The sequence below is a fragment of the Erinaceus europaeus genome, chromosome X, assembly GCF_950295315.1.
Source record: "Erinaceus europaeus chromosome X, mEriEur2.1, whole genome shotgun sequence".
Lineage (NCBI taxonomy): Eukaryota > Metazoa > Chordata > Mammalia > Eulipotyphla > Erinaceidae > Erinaceus > Erinaceus europaeus.
In genome coordinates, this window is record NC_080185.1 from 118,011,521 (window position 1) to 118,030,370 (window position 18,850).

The 18,850-nt window shown below is 43.7% G+C and overlaps 1 protein-coding gene across 5 annotated transcripts in view; it reads left to right on the forward strand.

Annotated features, from left to right (window-relative positions):
- Positions 1-18,850, forward strand: part of SH3KBP1 (SH3 domain containing kinase binding protein 1) — a 447,635-nt gene that overhangs the window by 398,623 nt on the left and 30,162 nt on the right. For all 5 annotated transcript variants that reach the window (XM_016195163.2, XM_007538851.3, XM_007538858.3 and 2 more), the window contains one exon: positions 5,388-5,473. In XM_016195163.2, coding sequence (XP_016050649.1) covers positions 5,388-5,473 — 86 coding nt within the window. The remainder of the gene's footprint in view (positions 1-5,387; positions 5,474-18,850) is intronic.

An 18,850-nucleotide genomic window follows, 5' to 3' on the forward strand; every position in this document is an offset into this window, starting at 1 on the left:
GGAGAGACTGAGAACTAGAGCATCATTTTGACAAACATTCACACACACAAACACACACACACACACACACACACACACATGTGTCTGATACTCTGTCTACTGCACCAGTCCTGGACCTTTTATAGAATAAGACTCTCTGCAGCTGAGGTGGTCCCTGGAGAAGCCAACCAGCTGGGCAACCAGCCCTTCACTGCAGAGGGCTTTGGGTGGCAAGGCTCCAGGTCTGCCATGAGTAAATACCTCATGAGTGGTTATGACTACTGATTGTATGTGAAAGGGAGTTTATTCTGGTGCCTAATGCATGGCAATCAATCAGGATATGGTGACTGCTGCTGTTAATTTTATTGGAGCATAGGTCCTATTTATTTATATCTGCTTTGTGTGCTTGGACTGGCCAGTCCCTCCTCTGCCAGCTAGGTTCCCTGTCCAGTAAATCAAAGAGACAGTAAGCTACTCATTGCCTATCCAGGTTGTGTATTTTAAGTCTCCACAGCCAAAACTGCTGGGAAAAATACAGGAAATAAACACTATTCTGATTTAAAAATCAGAAGGGCAACCTTGTTCTGATATTTTTGACTGTGGCAATACGCCTTTTTCTTCTATTTCCTCCTCTCATTTAACAGCTGTGGGCATAGAAACATACTGTACAGAAGTACTCACCAGAGCTAGGAAATTATGAAAATGACTCCTTCCCTCTTTTGTTGAACTTAGTAACATTCTTTTTGCCAAAATCTCACCCATGCATTGGATGGATGGAGAAGAACTGGGACTCGTAAAGTCTGCAGGCTTGTTGGGTGTCCATAGTTCTAAACATGTGCTTGGAGACTTCCAGAAATGCTGGCATTTTTTCAGAACCAAAATTCATTAGCGTTGTTGTAACAGTCTATAAATACAGTGAAAGGCATTTACAAATAGATATTGTAAAATGCTTCCACACCCACAGTCTGAACACTGTCAAAACACCAGCTGCAGCTTCCCTACTTGGAAGGATCAGAACCTTTTTTAAACTACACCTACTGTGTTTTCAAAATAGGCTTGCTTCTGGCCCTGTAGAGAAGATAATTTCAGCTGAAAGCCTATGTCTGACTCTTGGCATAAAGGATCAGGGCTCAGTTGGAGAGAAGGGGGGATCCCAAGCTTCTTCGTGACAGAAAGAAATCTAGTGCTTTAAATTCTGAGAAGGGTGACTCAGGTTTGAGTACTTCCTACTTATATTTCAGGGTGGACCACTATGTCTCAGATTTGTGATCTCTCTCTCTCTCTCTCTCTCTCTCTCTCTCTCTCTCTCCATCTGTAATTAAAATTCTTTTGTTGATGATGCTATTGTTGAAATAGCATTGGATTATAACATTATGTAAGTTTCAGATGTGTAACATTAAAACTCATGGCATACCCAGTTGAGCACACAAGGACCTGGGTTATCTCCCCACCTGCAGGGGGAAAGCTTCAGGAGAGATAAAGCAGGGCTGCAGGTGTCTGTTTCCCTCCCTCTGTATCTCTCCCTCCCCTCTCAGTTTCTCTCTGTTTCTATCCAATAATAAATAAATAAATATTTAAAATAAATCCAAAAAAGAAGAGTCTCCATTATTAAAAGTGAAAATTAAAAAAAAAAAGGAATTATTTTTTTTACTTAAGCACTAATGAGCTCTGGCTTTTTGGTGGTGCAGGGGATTGAACCTGGGACTTCAAAGCCTCAGGCATGAGAGTCTCTTTGCATAACTATTGTGCTATCTACCCCCACCCACAAAGCAATCTTTAAAAAGAAAACAAAAGTAACCTATAGTCTTATCCCAGAGATAACCATTATTAACATTTTGAATTCTTTCTTACCCAACTGTTTCCTGTGTCTGATTTTTTTTCCATTGTTTTACATAGATGTTTTCACACAATTTTGTCTTTTAGGGAAAAAATCCTCTCATTGTAGTAAGTTCAATTTCAGGAAGAAGAAAAAAAGGAAAGTGTTCATTCTAAAAATGTTTTTTGAGTCCTTGCTCCAGATGCTGAGTTGGGTGCTGGAAATTACCCTATCACCCTTGAGACTACTTGGAATAACCATTGGAAATATTCTCCCAGACTTAAAAAAAAATCTTCCTAACATAGAAGAATGGTGTGTGTGTGTGTGTGTACAATTAGTTTATGGCCTCCTTTTGTCCCTTGACATTGTAATATAAGCATTTGTCTTTGCTTTAATAAAATATTTATAAATATCATTTTAATAGCTATATAAAAGTTCATCAAACATGATAGGTTATTCAGCTGCTCCCTTACTTATGAAAGAGATCAGGCTTTTTTTTTTTTTTTCAGTTTTTCTTTATTCCACATTACAACATAATGATTCACAAAGCTCAAGCAGGTCTTTCTAGTGTAGACTTCCAGCACTGGTCCACAGCACAGGAATATTCTAAATGTTATCAGCAGCATAAACCCTGTTCTGTAAAATTACTTCTTTCACACTGCACCATTCCACATAGGATTGGAAGTAAGTTTCAAAAATGCATATAGAGAATGAAACCAGTAGGTGGCAGATAGTAGAAAGACTATAGCTTGAGGGAAAATGAGCCCTGTAATATGCTGTAGGGTTTCTACACTCTGTCAGGGCAGACTTGCATTGGACTAGAAGCTTTCACTGCCAGAGAGGGAAATGGCAGCTTCCAGATTTACAGCAACCAAAAGGCACATACACACAAAAAAAATACCACAAAAACAAATACAAAAACGGGGGAAAAAACACACATATTGAGAGGCAGCTGTGTTGTTCTGAGGGATAGGTGATTGGCACTTGTGTGCGGCTCCTTCTCTTACATCAACACCCCCTCCTCCCTGATGCCCACCAGGGTGTCACCTCTAACCCTCCTTCTTTTTGGCATAAAAAGGCCCAATGGAATTAACTGGACCTTTGTTGCCTAAGTGACCTCTCCACAGTGCAGAACATATATTCTCATAAGTTTTGGTTCTTAGTATATACTGTGGAGGGGAGTCTGTCTGCTGGTCCCAGGGCTAAATCCCAAGACTCCCAGAGAGTAGTGAGACCAGAAGAATGGAGAAGGCCGGTTTGTGCTGGGCTGAGTCCTAACATTCCAACTGTGTTCCCATGTGGTGCAAGGAGTTGAAACCAGGGGCTCACAAACAGTAAAGGAGTAAGCTCTGCCCATTGAACTATCTTCAGATCCCTGACTCTTTCCTCTAATTAAAATGTTTTCCAATATCAAGTACTTATTTATCAATTAGAGAGAGAACCGGAATATTACTCAGGCTGGTAGTACTGGTGATTGAATTCAGGATCTCATGTTTGCAAGTCAGGCACTCTACACATTGAATCATTTCTCAGGCAGTTAATTTTTATTAGAGAGAGAGACAGAGAGAGACAGAGAGAGAGAACAGTACTGCTCCCTCATGTGCAGTGTCAGAGATACAGTTTGGGTTTCAATGTACAGAGATGATGCTCTATCACTGAGTCACCTCACAGGTCCAAGACTGACTCTTAACCTAAAGCATCCTTAACCAGAGGTTGAGCAGAGGAGAAAAAGCAGGGATCCAGGCCTGGGCTAAACAGCTCATTATCTATCAAAAGGGAAATCCAGCTCCAAGACAGACGGTGGTGTGTTGAGACTTGCGGGGCTCTTCAGCATTCAGCTGAAGTACAAGTTCAATGAGAAAGTGGACTACTGTATTTGGAAGGGGGAAGTGACTTGGACTTCAATAAGAGCCCTTACTTCCTGCCTTCACCTCAACCTCCCAAGGCTGGGTTGACATATCAGATGTCCTGTCTGTCCTCTGGATAACAAAGTTCAGGCCTCTAAGGGGACACCCCCTTGCTCATATCCTCAGTCAACAGGAGTAGGACTGAGGAAAAAGTTATTTCAAAACATTCTATTGGCAGGACCCCAGTATCCACTGAATTAAATGCAACCTTCTGAATACAATGTTTGGGAAATAAGGTATCTATCAAAAAACTTTTTTTTTAATTTATTTTTTCCTTTATTGGGGGATTAATGTTTTACAGTCGCCAGTAAATACAATAGTTTGTACATGTATAACATTTCTCAGTTTTCCACATAACAATACAAACCCCACTAGGTCCTCTGTCATCCTTTCCCAGGACCTGTACTCCCCCCCCACCCCAGAGTCTTTTACTTTGGTGCAATACACCAGCTCCAGTTCAGGGGGGAAAAAAACATTTAATTTATTTTAAATGGTTAATTAATAATTAACTAACTCTGGTACATGCACTGCCAGGGATCAAACTTGGGAACTCATGCTTGAGAGTTTTATCCATTGAGCCACCTCCCAGGCCACAGGGAAATATAGTTTTAATAATAGAAAGCCATTTTTCTTTTTCTAAGGCCTTGTGGGCCCTGAGTATCATTATTTGGCACCTACAGAGCCTGAATGACTTGCTGCTCTCATCCTCCAAACTCACAGAACTCAAGTTAGATGGTAGATACACTAACCCAGCACACAGCCTGTGCTAGGTGGACTGCTGGTTGTCTGTCTGTCTCTTCCCCCCACTTCCATTGTGGGCCCCTATAGTCTAGGTACCTCCAGCTTGGCATTGTCAATACCATTGCCCCAAGTATAGGCATTATTATATGAGCCAGGCATAACAGTTTGACTTTTCCCTCACATTTTATGGGCAAAGATTTGTGCCTGTGTCATTGCTACTAAATCCTTGGATGATCTCAGGGTTGATCTCCCCACAGGATCTAAAGAGCTGCCCTTTTGTAGTAACTTGGAGCCACCTCCTGCTCATGTAGAAACTGATTCTCTTATCATCACAGAGATCTGTTCCCCTCCCAAAGGGCTGCTCCACAGCCAGGCATGTAGAGAAGTTACTTGTGTCCTGATGGGCATGGGGGCATCCCCCCAAGAGCCATCTAATTTTACAGGCCTGTAGCCCAGTGCCAAATTTGGGCTGCCAGATCTCCACTTGACACCTTCTGCCTGTCAACAGCCCAGCCAATGTCTCAGCCCTATGCCAGAAAACCTTTTTTTTCTTTCTTCAAGGTTATAAGTAGCTGACCTTTGACAAGCACGGTTGGCTAAACTCCTGGTCCCTTAAAAAGGAAGTTCCCAGTTCTCACTTACTGGTGCTTATTTGGCTATGTGTGGCACTGTGCGTACCAGCAGCTGGACTGGTGGCTGGAGGTGCCTTGCTGAACTGTCATTATTAAAATAGCCATCTTTGAAAATGTGTCTGGCAAGGGGGGCACCCAGCTTGTTGGCCAGTTTGTACCGAGGCCCCTGTGGTTGGCCAGTTTACTGGCAGGCGGCACTGTCACCCGCCCTATGGGCAACACATCTCTGAGTGTGTGTGCAGTAAGACAGTCAACAACATGACAAGGACACACACCACTTATTAAATTCCTGGCCTTTTGCTTTTGATATAGAGGTGACGGTCCAAAGATCGACTTGGTGGGCAGTTCCATCTCTGGCATCCTGGACAAGGACCTCTCGGACCGCAGCAATGACATCGGTGAGTAAGAACAGCCGGGATTGCTTCTTGGAGCAGCCTGCTGAGAATTAACACGGCCGATTAAACAACGCCAGGCTACCAGCCCTGCCTCAGTTTCCCATGTCGTGGGTTGGTAAAGAAGGGAAGTGAGGGTAGTTTCCATGTGAAAAACAGAATGCCTAGGATTTTCACTCTCTGACCTGAGGAGACATTCTTTGCAAGGTCCAAGGAAATTAAATGACAAGCCTTTTTTGAAAGAGGACATTCATTAGCACTTTTTAAAATTTTTTTATTTATAAAAAGGAAACATTGACTAAACCATAGGATAAGAGGGGTACAACTCCACACAGTTCCCACCACCAGAACTCCATATCCCATCCCCTCCCCTGATAGCTTTCCTATTCTTTAACCCTCTGGGAGTATGGACCCAAGGTCGTTGTGGGATACAGAAGGTGGAAGGTCTGGCTTCTGTAATTGCTTCCCCGCTGAACATGGGTGTTGACAGGTCGATCCATACTCCCAGCCTACCTCTCTCTTTCCCTAGTGGGGAAGGGCTCTGGGGAAGTGGAGCTCCAGGACACATTGGTGGGGTCGTCTGTCCAGGGAAGTCTGGTCGGCATCATGCTAGCATCTGGAACCTGGTGGTTGAGAGTTAACGTGGTCCAGGAGGTGGTGCAGTGGATAAAACATTGGGCTCTCAAGCATGAGGTCCTGAGTTCAGTCCCTGGCAGCACATGTACCAGAGTGCTGTCTGGTTCTTTCTCTCTCTCCTCCTATCTTTCTCATTAATACATAAATAAATATATATATATATATATAATAAAATGAAAGAGTTAACATACAAAGCCAAACAAATTGTTGACCAATCATAGACCTAAAGGCTGGAATAGTGCAGATGAAGAGTTGGGGGGGTCCTCCATTTTGTAGATAGCTAGTAGGCATATTTTAGTTATATTCAAAGGGCCTGTGGCTATACTAGTTTTTTTCTTTTTCTTTTTCTTTTTCTTTTTCTTTCTCTTTTTTTCCCCTGAGCCTGAAATCTGATATGCAGGTGGATCCAAGTTATTGTTATTGGGGCGATGATGTCATGGCTGGAAAAAGGACAAGAAAGCTGGATCAGGGAAGAGAGTAGCTCCCTAATATGGGAAAGGTGTATAAATACTGTTGACTGTAAACCCCATCTGGGGCCCATATTCAGCTTAGGAGCCTCTGTGACCTCTGCTTCCCTGTATCATTAGCACTTTGTATTTTCCTGTGATTTCTGTGTTGTGTGTAAAAAGGTGAGTAAACAGAAATGCAGAATGCCACAGCTCATGGTGCCTAAGACGTGGCACTAAATGTTTTGACTTGGAGTTTCAAATGGGCTTTGGTATGGTAGCTGGCACTTAGGTCAGAGCAGGAGTGTGATCCCCAAGGTCAGCTAGCACTATAGGATCAATGGAGAAGAAACTGTGGCCGCTGGGTAAACAAGGCACAGAGGCGCATCTGGGGCAGGTGCGTGGGGGGCTGTGAAGTCATGTGTATGCTGGACATGGGTGACAGCCCTCTGGAGAAGTCCAGATTTAGGGTCTGACTTTATTGGATCTTCACATATGTCCTGTATGCCTTCCACAGCCACTGCTCTCAAGGTCTGATGAAGAGCCAGGGCTATGTTTTGCAATTTACCTTTTTTTAATTACAATTTTTCTTTGGATATTATGGCGGAGTCCCATGAAATTGTAAGAAATAATGCCCAGAGGGTTGGAGAGTAAGCTCACAGGGCTAGGCATGTGCTCTGCTATGTATGCAGTCCAGGTCCAGCCCTGGTACCGTCTCAGCTATGGCAACAGAGGAAGTTCTGGCGCTGTGGTGTCTCTTTCTCTTGGAATGAAAAAAGTGGCCCAGGTGGTCCAGGAGGTGACACAGTGAATAAAGCATTGGACTCTCAAGTATGAGATCCTGAGTTCAATCCCTGGCACCACATATACCAAAATGGTGTCTGGTTCTTTCTCTCTCTCCTCCCATCTTTCTCATTAATAAATAAATAAAATCTTTTAAAACACTATTTTTAAAAAAGTGGCTCAGAATGAAGTCATACATGCACAACAATTCAGTTGAGAGAGAGAGAGAGAGAGAGAGAGAGGCGAGATACAGAGATACCTGTGTGTACCTTACTCAGTTTTCTCCAGTGGACACAAGTTATGAAACTTCAGTGCAAGTGGCAGCCAGCTAACTGTGTATCCAGTTCCCCAGTTTACTTACTTGTACCTGGTGGTAGTATGTGTGTGCCACCTGCGTGGGTTTCATCACCACTGCAGTTAAGAGACTGTGCATTCCATCACCAGAGGCTCCTTCCTGCTGCTCTTGCATAACCACACTCACTTCCCATTTGTCCCCTCCCTTTACCAGATCTCTGGCAGCCTGTATCTGGGATTGATTTGCCATGGAAGGTTTCCAGCATCCTTTGTATTGGCTGCTTGATTTAGAAACCAGTGTCTGACAGTTGGCAGGGCTCCTCAGGGGCACCAGGAGTACCCGGCTAATATGAACATTCTTGCCACCTCAGTGTTATTCCTGTCTTAAGGTGCTCTTTTCTTTGAACCCACAAATAGAGTTGCATCTTGGCAACTGCTCACCCGCTGTCTCCGGCCTAATCTTGGGAAGGTTTGGAGATAGGTTATGTCATTGTGACTGGAAACAGCAAAAGTGCCTGTTCTGTCCCAGAAACTATTTCCCATCCTTGATTAGATTTGAGAAGCCCAGTGAAGATATATAACCAATAGTTCTGACTACTTGGGCTGATGCAGTTAGAATAAAAGTGCCAGCCTACTGGAGTTCTTGGCCTGGTGAAAGGGCAGGAAGGAGCAAATCAGTGGTTAGCTGAATGAGGACCAATCACCAGAATGAGCCTGATTATCTTCTGGGCCTACCTCTGGGCCCCATTTCAAAGCAGGCATCTAGCTAGTGAAAAGGGAGGGATTCTCAAACCTGCAAGGTACACAGCGGGCTCTGCCTTGCTGGTGAAGAGTTGACTTTGGATTTTTTTTTTCTCTTTTTTTCTTATTTATTTATTTATTTATTTATTTATAAAATGGAAACACTGACAAGACCATAGGATAAGAGGGGTACAATTCCCACCACCAGATGACTAAACTGGCTATTGCCGAAATACCCATGGGTTTTGCATTGGAGGACCGTTGGTTTCTGGAAGCTTTTCATATTGTGAGAACTAAATACCAGTTGTGTGTCCTTAGGAGACCAGAAATATATGCCAAGGTTTTCTAAGAAGACATTCATTCCAGAGGATCACTGTTCTCTAAGACAGTACATTAATGTATTTATCATTTGCATTGCCAGAAGCAGCACCTGGCAGCTATGTAACCAACCAATAAATCCTTGATTACCTGTGCTCAAGTTCAAGGCTGAATGGGTAACAAGACCATCACACATAGACCTTGCCTTCCAGTGGCTTGGGATAGGTCTGGATCCCTAAGACAGCACATGGAAAGTAAGGTAACCTTAATGGTCAATCTGAATGATTACTGTGTGGTTGGAAGTAATGCTGGCCAGAGTTGGGATGCTCCCGAAGGAGCAGGCTCCATAAACTGGTCCAGATGTGTCTGGATCTTGAAGTGGGGTTCACATAGGTTGAGGTAAAGTAGGTGGATACAGTCACATGGGGAGTGCTGTAACTGAACCTCTAGTGCTCTACACTGGACTGCCTGTGTGGGCCGGGAGGGGTTGCTGACCTGACCGTGCAAGTCAGGGTACATCAAGCAAATAGATGTGTGACTCGTCCATCAAGCAGTGGGAACCATTGTTGGCTGACTCAGAAGCGACATGATCAGGTCTAAAACATCAGATAGTAGCTGATGGAGCTATGTGGGACCCATCAGGTGAAGGAAAGATGGATGTCCGGGAGTCAGGTTATTTTATGGGTCGGTAGTGAGGCAATGAGAAAGAGCCAGAATCAAGCTTCTCACAGGATTGTGGAGGAACGGAGAGATGTGGAAGCATCAGTGTTAAGAGTTATTGTTGGGTGTCAGTAACGAATTGGACTGTGGAGTGGTGAGGAGAGAAGGATTTGTAAGCTGTGAGGATTTAGTGTCATGTGGCTTCGGGAAATGATTTGGATAGAAATAAGTTATGGGGGTGGAGGGTAGATAGCATAATGGTTATATAAAGAGACTCTCTTGCCTGAGGCTCCAAAGTCCCAAGTTCAATCCCCCTGTACCACTGTAAGCCAGAGATGAGCAGTACTCTGGTAAAAAGAACAAAAGAAAGAAAGAAAGGAAGAAAGAAGAAAAGAAAAAAGAAAAAATAATAAGCTATGTTTGGAGGAGGAACTGGCTTGGGAGAAAACTGTTGACTTGGAGATTTGGTTGGATTTCCCTCAACTGAAAAGTCCAAGGCTAGAGAGGCAGACAGGGATTACATACAGAAATTAGGAAAGAGGCAGCCAGAGAGGTTGCTCAATAGTAGAGCACAGGACTTACATGTGTGAAGCTCCAGGCTCCATCCCAAGCACTACGTATGCTGGAATAATACTCTGTTCAGTGAATGAATGAATGAATGAATTTTAAAGAAATTATAAAGGTGGGTCGGGGGAGATAGCATAATGATTATGCAAGACAGACTCTCATACCTGAGACTTAAAGGTCCTAGGTTCAATCCCCCTGCATACCACTCTTAGTTAGAGCTGAGTAGTGCTCTGGGGGGAAAAGGGGGGAAAGAAAGAAATTAGAAAGGTGCCATTGGCTACAGATCTGGGTTTGAGCGAGACTGCTGTTTCCTGGCTGGGTTACCTGTAATTTGCAAGGGCTCTCTGAGCTTCAACTACTTTATCTATAAAAAAATTCTTCCAGGGAGTCGGGCGGTAGCGCAGCAGCTTAAGCACACATGGCGCAAAGCACAAGGACCAGCGTAAGGATCCAGGGTCAAGCCCCCGGCTCCCCACCTGCAGGGTTGTTGCTTCACAGGCGGTGAAGCAGGTCTGCAGGTGTCTATCTTTCTGTCTCCCTCTCTGTCTTCCCCTCCTCTCTCCATTTCTCTCTGTCCTATCTAACAATGACAACATCAATAACAATAATAACTACAACAACAATGAAAAACAACAAGGGCAACAAAAGGGAAAATAAATAAATAAATATTTTTTAAAAATTAAACTTAAAAAATTCTTTCATATCTAGTAATTTTCTCATTCTGTCTCCCAGAATTATGTAAAAGCACATGGTGGGCTACAGAAAGAAAGAGGTACTTCTCATTAATATTATTATTTTCTTGGAAGCATTAAGCCAGGAAGATAAACAATGTCTTTACCGTGGGAAAAGAGAAAAAGAACCTGGAGCTGCAATCCAGACCCTACTCAAGTCCACATCTAAAGGCCAAGTGGACTCCTTCAACATCAAGGGGTCAAGGGAAGGGAGACTTGCAAGTAGAATGTCTTTAGACCCGAGTGCAAGAATGCTCCTTGAAGTGGGTTAAGGAAATAGAACATTGCAGAGGGCCTGCCTTTCATTCCAGGGCTCCTTTTTTATCTTTGCTTTTGAAGCATTTGTCCATTGCTTTGAATCAAAAAGGAAATTATTTGTACCAGAATATTTTGTTAGTGATTCAGGCAATTGAAGCTGTTCAAATGTAAACGGCAGTGAGTAGCAGGATAGAGCCCTGAAAGCCATTAGAAATTACCAGTATTCACTATAAATAAATCTGTGGATCTTCTTAATAAAGCTATAATTTTTAAATTGTTATAATATTAGAGAGCATGGCTTTTTTAGATCTTGTGTTGTCAGCTCACGATAATTTAGAATGAAATCAGCTGCTCCAAATCTAAGTTGTTGATGTCAGTTTGAGATATTGTTTGTATCAAACTACACAGCCATATTTCAAGTAACATAATAGAAAACATGGATGAGCTCCGACACAGGCCTGCACAGGAATAGAAATGAAAATCAAATTGTCCAGTTTTCTCTTGCTGACGGAAGAATCTTTGTTCTGATTGAATGGAAGATTATAGGCCGTGAAGTCAAGTGCCATAACATTTACTTTTATTGTGCCATATATTGTAGTTTCCACCGCATGGCAGGATTTATTGTCACACTTCTATACTAGGGAGATTTTCCAGTCCACTCCCATTAAAGCACATAGCAACGGGCCTCCAGGTGGGAAGCAGCCTGGGAACTAAGCCATCTTGTTGCAACTAATTGACTTAGAAAAAACCTACCCTATGGTTTTGTTAATTTATCCTTTCTTAAATAAAAAAAAAGAAAAGAAAACCTTCTTATTTCTCCTCCCTCAGTTGCTTGCCTTTTTGGTTTTGACTGTTTTTCCCATTCTATTGGAATCTCATTAAACTATTCCCACTTCCATCTCTTGATATGGACACCACCCCCTCTCATTTGAGGAAGCTGAGGATTTCTCCTCCCACTTTCCAACCTCATCCACAGACCTACTTTGTAGTCAGTTGCTGCCTTTAATTTTTTTTAGATATTTTATTTATTTATTGGATAGAGACAGAGAAATCAAGAGGAAAGGGGAAGATAGAGAAGGACAACACTGATTCACCACTCAGGAACCCTCCTCCTCCACTTTTAAGTGGGGACCCGGGGGGTTGAACCTGGGTCCTTGTGTGTGGTAACTCGTGCACTCAACCAGGTATGCCACTGTCCCACCCCAAGTGTTGCAAGCTTTAAATGCCTCCAAACTGTGGTTCATTTAGACCATGAAATGCAAAAACACCTCCTTACGCCCTAGGAATACTATTATAAGCTACTTGATTTCAGTTGCAGGAGAGGAAAATAATTCTTTTATTATTTTTAAATGTATTTTAATTTTATATCCTGAAAGAGACAGATAAGACCGATGACAAGAAAGAGAAAAAGAAAAGAGAGAATGAGAGAGACACCAAAGCACCATTTCATCATCCATGAGGTTCTGCCCATTTCCATCCCTGGCGCTCCCATGTGGTACCAGGATGTAACCAGGGCCTCACACACGGTGAGGCAATGCTCTCTACCTACTGAGATGTTTCCCCTCCACTGGAAACTGGAACTGGATTGTGGGGATGGTTGCACAACTCTATAAATTTACTAAATATTCTCCTTAAGTTGTAATCATTAACTTTTAGGGTATATAAGTTATACCCTGAAAACATTTTTTTGCTCTTATAAGTAAGGTATTCATGTAATAAAAAGATGAGAAGAAAGAGATAATTGGTTGTCCACTCTAACTTGGAAATGGGAACTTAGTTAGCTGGGGTATTTTGTAAAGATCATGACAACATGGCTTCATTAAAATAGTTGTACATGCTTATAATTTGTAAATATCTTCTTGAGATAAATCAAGTTAAATTAATCATCTCTCCACCTTGTTGATGAGGAATGTGAAAACCTGTTTTGTTTTTAAGAAGAGCTAATTGAAAATTTCCTAGTATTTGCTTTGAGGGCAAGAGAAACATGCCACTAATTTATAAGTTTGGAGTTAGAAGTACCTTGTTGCCCATCTTGTAAGATAGTTGTGTTGAACCCAGGAGGTAGAACACACGCTTTCTATGTGTGAGGTCTGGGGTTTGACCCCTGGCACCCCAGGGGGGCCTTGAAGATCTGTGACTTGTCTTTGAGGAACCGTTTGTGATAACCGCTTCTGAGGAATATGGCTGTGTGTGTAATGTCTCTGAGTCAGGTCATCCCTCAGCGCAGGGCAGAGCACAAGAGTCCTTTCTTCTCCTGCCATGCTCCTGAATTACAGTGTGACAATAGCAGTGAGAGCAAGCAAAGGGAAGGAAAGAAAGAACTGATATAGACATTGGTGCCTGCCTACTACATGTTTTGCATACTTTGTATATTTCTCAGTCTCAGCCCTGTGAAGGAGGTCTGATGACGTTGATTTTTATAGGAGAGGAACAGGGAATTTCTATTGTTGTTATTATCATTACCGCCAGGGTTATTGCTAGGGCTCAGTGCTGGCACAGTGAATCCACTGCTCCTGGTGACCATTTTTCCCTTTTTATTTTTTTCTCTGTGATTTTTTTTCGTTGTTGTTGTTGTTAAGTAAGACAGAGAGAAAATAAGAGAGGATCGGGAGATAGAGAAAGGCAGAGATAGATAGACACCTGCAGACCTGCTTCACTGCTCATGAAGCAGACCCCCTGAAGGTGGGGATCTGGGGCTCCACCCACTGTCCTTGTGCTTGGCAGTATGTACACTTAGCCTGGTTCACCACTGCCCGGCCCTGGGAATTTCTAAAAGTTGGACGAGGGTCAGGAGATAATTTGGCAGGTAGAGTATATACCTTACCATGTGTGAAGCTCTGGGTTTGAGCCCCGGTACTACATGGAAACCCCATAATGGGGGGCCTGGGCAGTGGCGCACCTGGTCAAGTGCACACATTACCATGCATGAGGACCCAAGTTCGAGCCCTTGCTCCCCACCTTCAGGGGGGAAGCTTCACAAGTGGTGAAGCACAGCTTCAGGTGTGTCTCTCTTCTCTTTCCCTCCTTATTTCCCCCTTCCCTCTCAATTCCTATCTGTCCTATCAAATAAAATAAGACAAAGGAAAAAATGGCCTCCTGGAACAGTAAATTCATCATGCAGGCAACGAGCCCCAGTGATAACCCTGGTGGCAATGAAAAAAACAAAAAGCACCATGGTTAGAGGAGCACCATGAATAATGCTGTGCTGTTGCTTCTATCTTTCACTTGTTCCTCTCCCACCCCCCTCTCATTATGTAAAATAAACATTTAAAATAGTGAATTGTCCCGGAGAGACTTCTCAACCATATCAGTGTGTTCAAGACCCTCAGTTCATTTTCTGGTGCCACATAATAAATAAATAAATAAATAAATATTCTTTCCAAGCTGGGTAATTTGGGTACATTTAACTGGATAGTGAAAAGGGCAGTTGGATTTGAACTGGGTTTTCCCTGGCTTGGGAGCCCAAACTTTTCTGTTGCATGAGGTAGGTCTGCACCTGTGCTTCTCAGTCACTCTCCCCAAAGGATATTTGGTGAAGTCTAAAGACATCTGTGATTGTCACAGTGTGGAGGATGGTAGGCTATAGGCACATTGTGGATTGTGACCCCACAATGTACAGGACTGTCCCCACAGAGGCTGATCCAGTCCCCAGTGTGGATAGAACTGAGGGCAGGGAAGCCCTGTCAGGGCTGAGGGATCATGGGAATTTAAGAGCTGCTGACCTAGCAGTAGTGTCCCCTTGAGAGTGGCCTTGCCATCCTAGTGCCACTGGTTTTCTCAGAATCTGTAGAAAACAAAGTTTGAAAGTGATGTCACACAGGGCCAGGTGTTGGTGCACCTGGTTGAGTGCACATGTTACAATGTGCAAGGACCCAGGTTCAAGTCCCTGGTCCCAACCTACAAGGGGAAAGCTTCATGAGTGGTGAAGCCGGGCTGCAAATGTCTCTCTGTGTCTCTCCCTCTCTACTTCCCCCTTCCTCCCTATTTCTAATAAATAAAGATAATAAAAAATTTAAAAAGAAAATTATGTCAGAGCTTCTGGAAACTGACTTTATAAACAAAAAAAGTAAATGACTTTAAAGTAATTAACTTAAGTATGACCAAAGAATTACCGAACCTTCTAGACTGCTTCCCCCAAGACCTGTAACAAGTTACTTGCTTGAGAAAACACGATACAATTTGAGTCTGATTTTCACATAGAAAGAGAAAAATGTTCTATTTGGGATTAACTATTATCCTAAGATTAAGAACTCAATATTTAAGTGGGTATTAAATAAAAGAACAACAAACTCGAAATTCAGTTAGAGCTAAGTCATAAATGTGTGCTCTGTCTAGTAAAGTGTTTCAAGACATGTATAGAAGAGTTGAGTTGTAACCATTGGCACAGTATTTTTGTCAATATGACACCAGATCCCTATAAATTAGTAATTAAATTCTTATTCTGAAATTTATGCCCTTTACTGTCAGAAATAATTGGGGGGGGTTACTTGAACCAGGTGTGGAGTAAGACTTAGATCCATGGATTTAGGCTGTTGTTTTTTCTGTCCTCTTAAAAATGTTTTCTGTTATCACTTTTTAAGTAGGGGGGTGGGCTTGGGTAGAGGCCACAGCACCAAAGTCGAACCTGAGGTTACGTGCATGGCAAAGCAGATACCTACCCAGCTGAGCTACATCACTGGCCTCTTTTTAAAATATTCGAAATGGCCCTTTTTGGACTTAGTTTGAGATTTTTGAGAGAACAGTATAAACTAGTTCCTTCCTGCCTTTAGCACCACCACAAGTGACATTTAGACTGTTCCTGACAGACTGCTGGCTGAGCTGCGTGTGAATGAGCTGTCCCTCTCAGCTCTCCTGAGGTCAGTAGCTCTGACACGAGAACCTGTGTGTGAGAGCTACAGCTCGCTCCTTCAGACAGTGTCTCTTTACCAGTGACCTTCAGACACAGCCATGGGGACATTGTCCATCTGGGGAGAGAAAGATGTGGCCTTCCTTATGTCGTTGCTGGGTCGGCATGGAGGCCCTGGGGTGTGTAAGTCTTTGTCAAACTTCAGCTTAGGTCAGGAGCATTTGAGAAGCAAGTTGTATTTCTCACATGTGGTAGTGACCTACAGTAAAGGACACTGAGCTCAGGGTCATGCTCCTCTCGCCAGAGAAGTGAAACAGGTGGGCCTTCTGATTAGTGGGTCTTGAATTTGGTCCTCTTAAGTATTTTTTTTAATTCCACCCCTCACTTTGGGGAACAGAATCTTGATCCCAGATAATTCAAAAGAGGAACTGTGTTCAGACCTCTTCCAGCAGTACTCCTCTCCAGATTCCTGACTCCTTCCTAAGACTCTGAGGTTCACAGCCTCCATTCGTGGGGAGTATATGAGATCAAATTAGCAACCAGCACTGGTTTCAGATTCATGTCATGGTCTTATGGGAGATGAATTGGTGTCAAGATCTTGTCCTCAGTGCTTCCAAGAGTTTGATCCTAGGTGTAAATCAAGGGTTTTCTACTATCAGTCCACCCCAAAACCCTGGTGCCCAATTCAAACTGCTCCCCGCCCCGGCCTGTCCCAGCCTTTGCCTGCCCTTGTCTTAGCTGGCTTTGTGTTAGTTTTGATGGGGCCCACAAACATCTTGCACCTTATCACATTCAAGAAGCTCAAAAACAATGAGCGTGCAAAGTAGTGGCAGGGAAAGCCTTGAAAATACCAGAGAAACACAGATGGGGTTTAACCTAGGCACAGTGGGGAGGAGACATGACAAATGTACAGCCTCAGGGGGGTGGTGTATTTGGGGGTGTGAATTCTTGTAAAGTAAAAACAGTGAGAGTTGGGGAGGTGGCTTAGCAGAAGGGCACATGCCTTGCATGCATGAGGCCCTGGATTCAGTCCCTGGCAGTGCGTAACAAGGAAGACAAAAACAAATGATTAGAACATCATAAGTGATGGAGCTCTGCTCACTCTTGTCATCTCTCCATCCTATTCTCTCTCTCTCTCTCTCTCTCCCTCCCTCCCTCCCTCCCTCTCCCTCTCCCTCTCCCTCACCCTCTCCTCCTCCCCCTCCCTCCCCCCTTCCCTCCCTCCCTCCGTCTCTCTCTGAGCCACCTACTTCACCAGCCTGCAGTGAGAGGGAGCCGTAAAGTAAGCTGAGTATAGTGCCCTTGAGAGGGTCGCCGTGCCTGGCAGCTGAATGCTAGTCCTGAAGGCTCACCTATGTGCAGAAGCCATGTGCCCACACACACACACACAAACACCCCTGGATTTTGGTCACCTGCCTTTCTGTGGCCAGGCCCTTTGCATTCTTCATTCATCCCAGCAGCTTGAGCACCTCTGCTTTTGTTGCACACTGAGATCATTTTCAGCTCTAGAATACAACTGCAGAGAGACGCCCAGTGGGCGCAAAGCAGTCTGCATGCGGGGAAGAGCCAGATATAGCAATCTTTGTTACATCTGCAGTGCTCTCAGCTGACACCACAGAGCTGCAAATGAATGTGGTGGCTAGAAGGGGACAGGTGACACTCTGTACCCAGATGGCACCTTGCACTTATTTGGCCCGCAGTGCCTCCCTCTGCCCACTGACTCACAGATTGGCAGGGCCTAATCAAGGCTTCATTTGACTCGTGACTATCCAGAAGGCTATATAACTTGCAGAACATCCTGTTCAAGTGTCCCATGTTATATATACTAAGAACCTTCTAGATGACATTATCAGGGAGGAGAGCTTAGTTAGCAAAGTCTTTCTCTAGCCACAGGTTCTTGTAAAGACATGTTCTATAATCCTTGACCCACTTCACCTCCTGCTGCCTTTGATTCACTGCATGAAGAAAGTGTCGAGCTCTCGCACTAGAAGGTTGGCCACCTCATCAGAAGGTCATTGGATCTGGTGGTGACAAGCTAGGGATGAAGTGGAAGTGAACTGGGAACCCAGACTTGGAGCCAAAAGAAGCTTCTTTATTTAGCTGAGAGGTGACCTGTAGAGGCGCTCTCCCCCTCCCCAGGCCTGAGTCATCTCTTCTGAGGTTGTTAACTCTGCAATTTCACAAATTCATCTACCAATGGGGAGGGGGGTTCTCATCTTGAGGGACTGCTGCTTTTTATGCAAAGTAAATATACTTTTTAAAAAGTAATGCTGTCAGCTGGTAGGAGAGGCACAGTGGTTATGCATAATGGTTATGCAAAGAGACTCTAGTACCTGAGGCTCTAAAGCTCAATCCCCCATACCACCATCAGCCAGAGCTGAGCAAAATAAAATAAAATAATAAAATAAAATGTTGTCTCCTGCTAGAAAGGACATAGCTCCAAGTGTAAACATTGAGCCCCTTTCGCTGACTGACTGGGTCACTCACAACATGGAGCTCCTACTACCTGTCTTGGATGCACAGCAGTTCTTAGGGAGGTTCTGAAATCATAGGCCCCAAGCATGTCAGCAAAAGTGAGAGCATGGGGAAAGGAAAAATGCCAGGAAACAAATAAAGGGTCGCAGGGAGTCGGGTGGTAGCGCAGTGGGCTAAGGGCAGGTGGTGCAAAGCGCAAGGACTGGCATAAGGATCCTGGTTTAAGCCCCAGGCTCCCCACCTGCAGGAGAGTTGCTTTACAAGTGGTGAAGCAGGTCTGCAGGTGTCTATCTTTCTCTCCCCCTCTCTGTCTTCCCCTCCTCTCTCCATTTCTCTCTGTCCTATCCAACAACAAAGCAACGTCAACAATGGCAAAGTCAGATTTTTACTTCAGTATGGGGACCGCGCCAGTCCTTGAGTGGTTCTGGAGTGCTGTGTTCCTCCCTGAGTGGTATGCAGAGTGAATTCAGGGCAGTGAATTTTTCTTTTCTTCTTTATTGATTTATAGGGAAATAATGATTTACAAAAAAGTTATGTCCATTTACTTTCTTAAAGATGGTGTGATGTGAATGCTACTTTAAAAGGAATATGGAGTTTTGTTGAGGTGTTAATGATTTGATTTTATAGA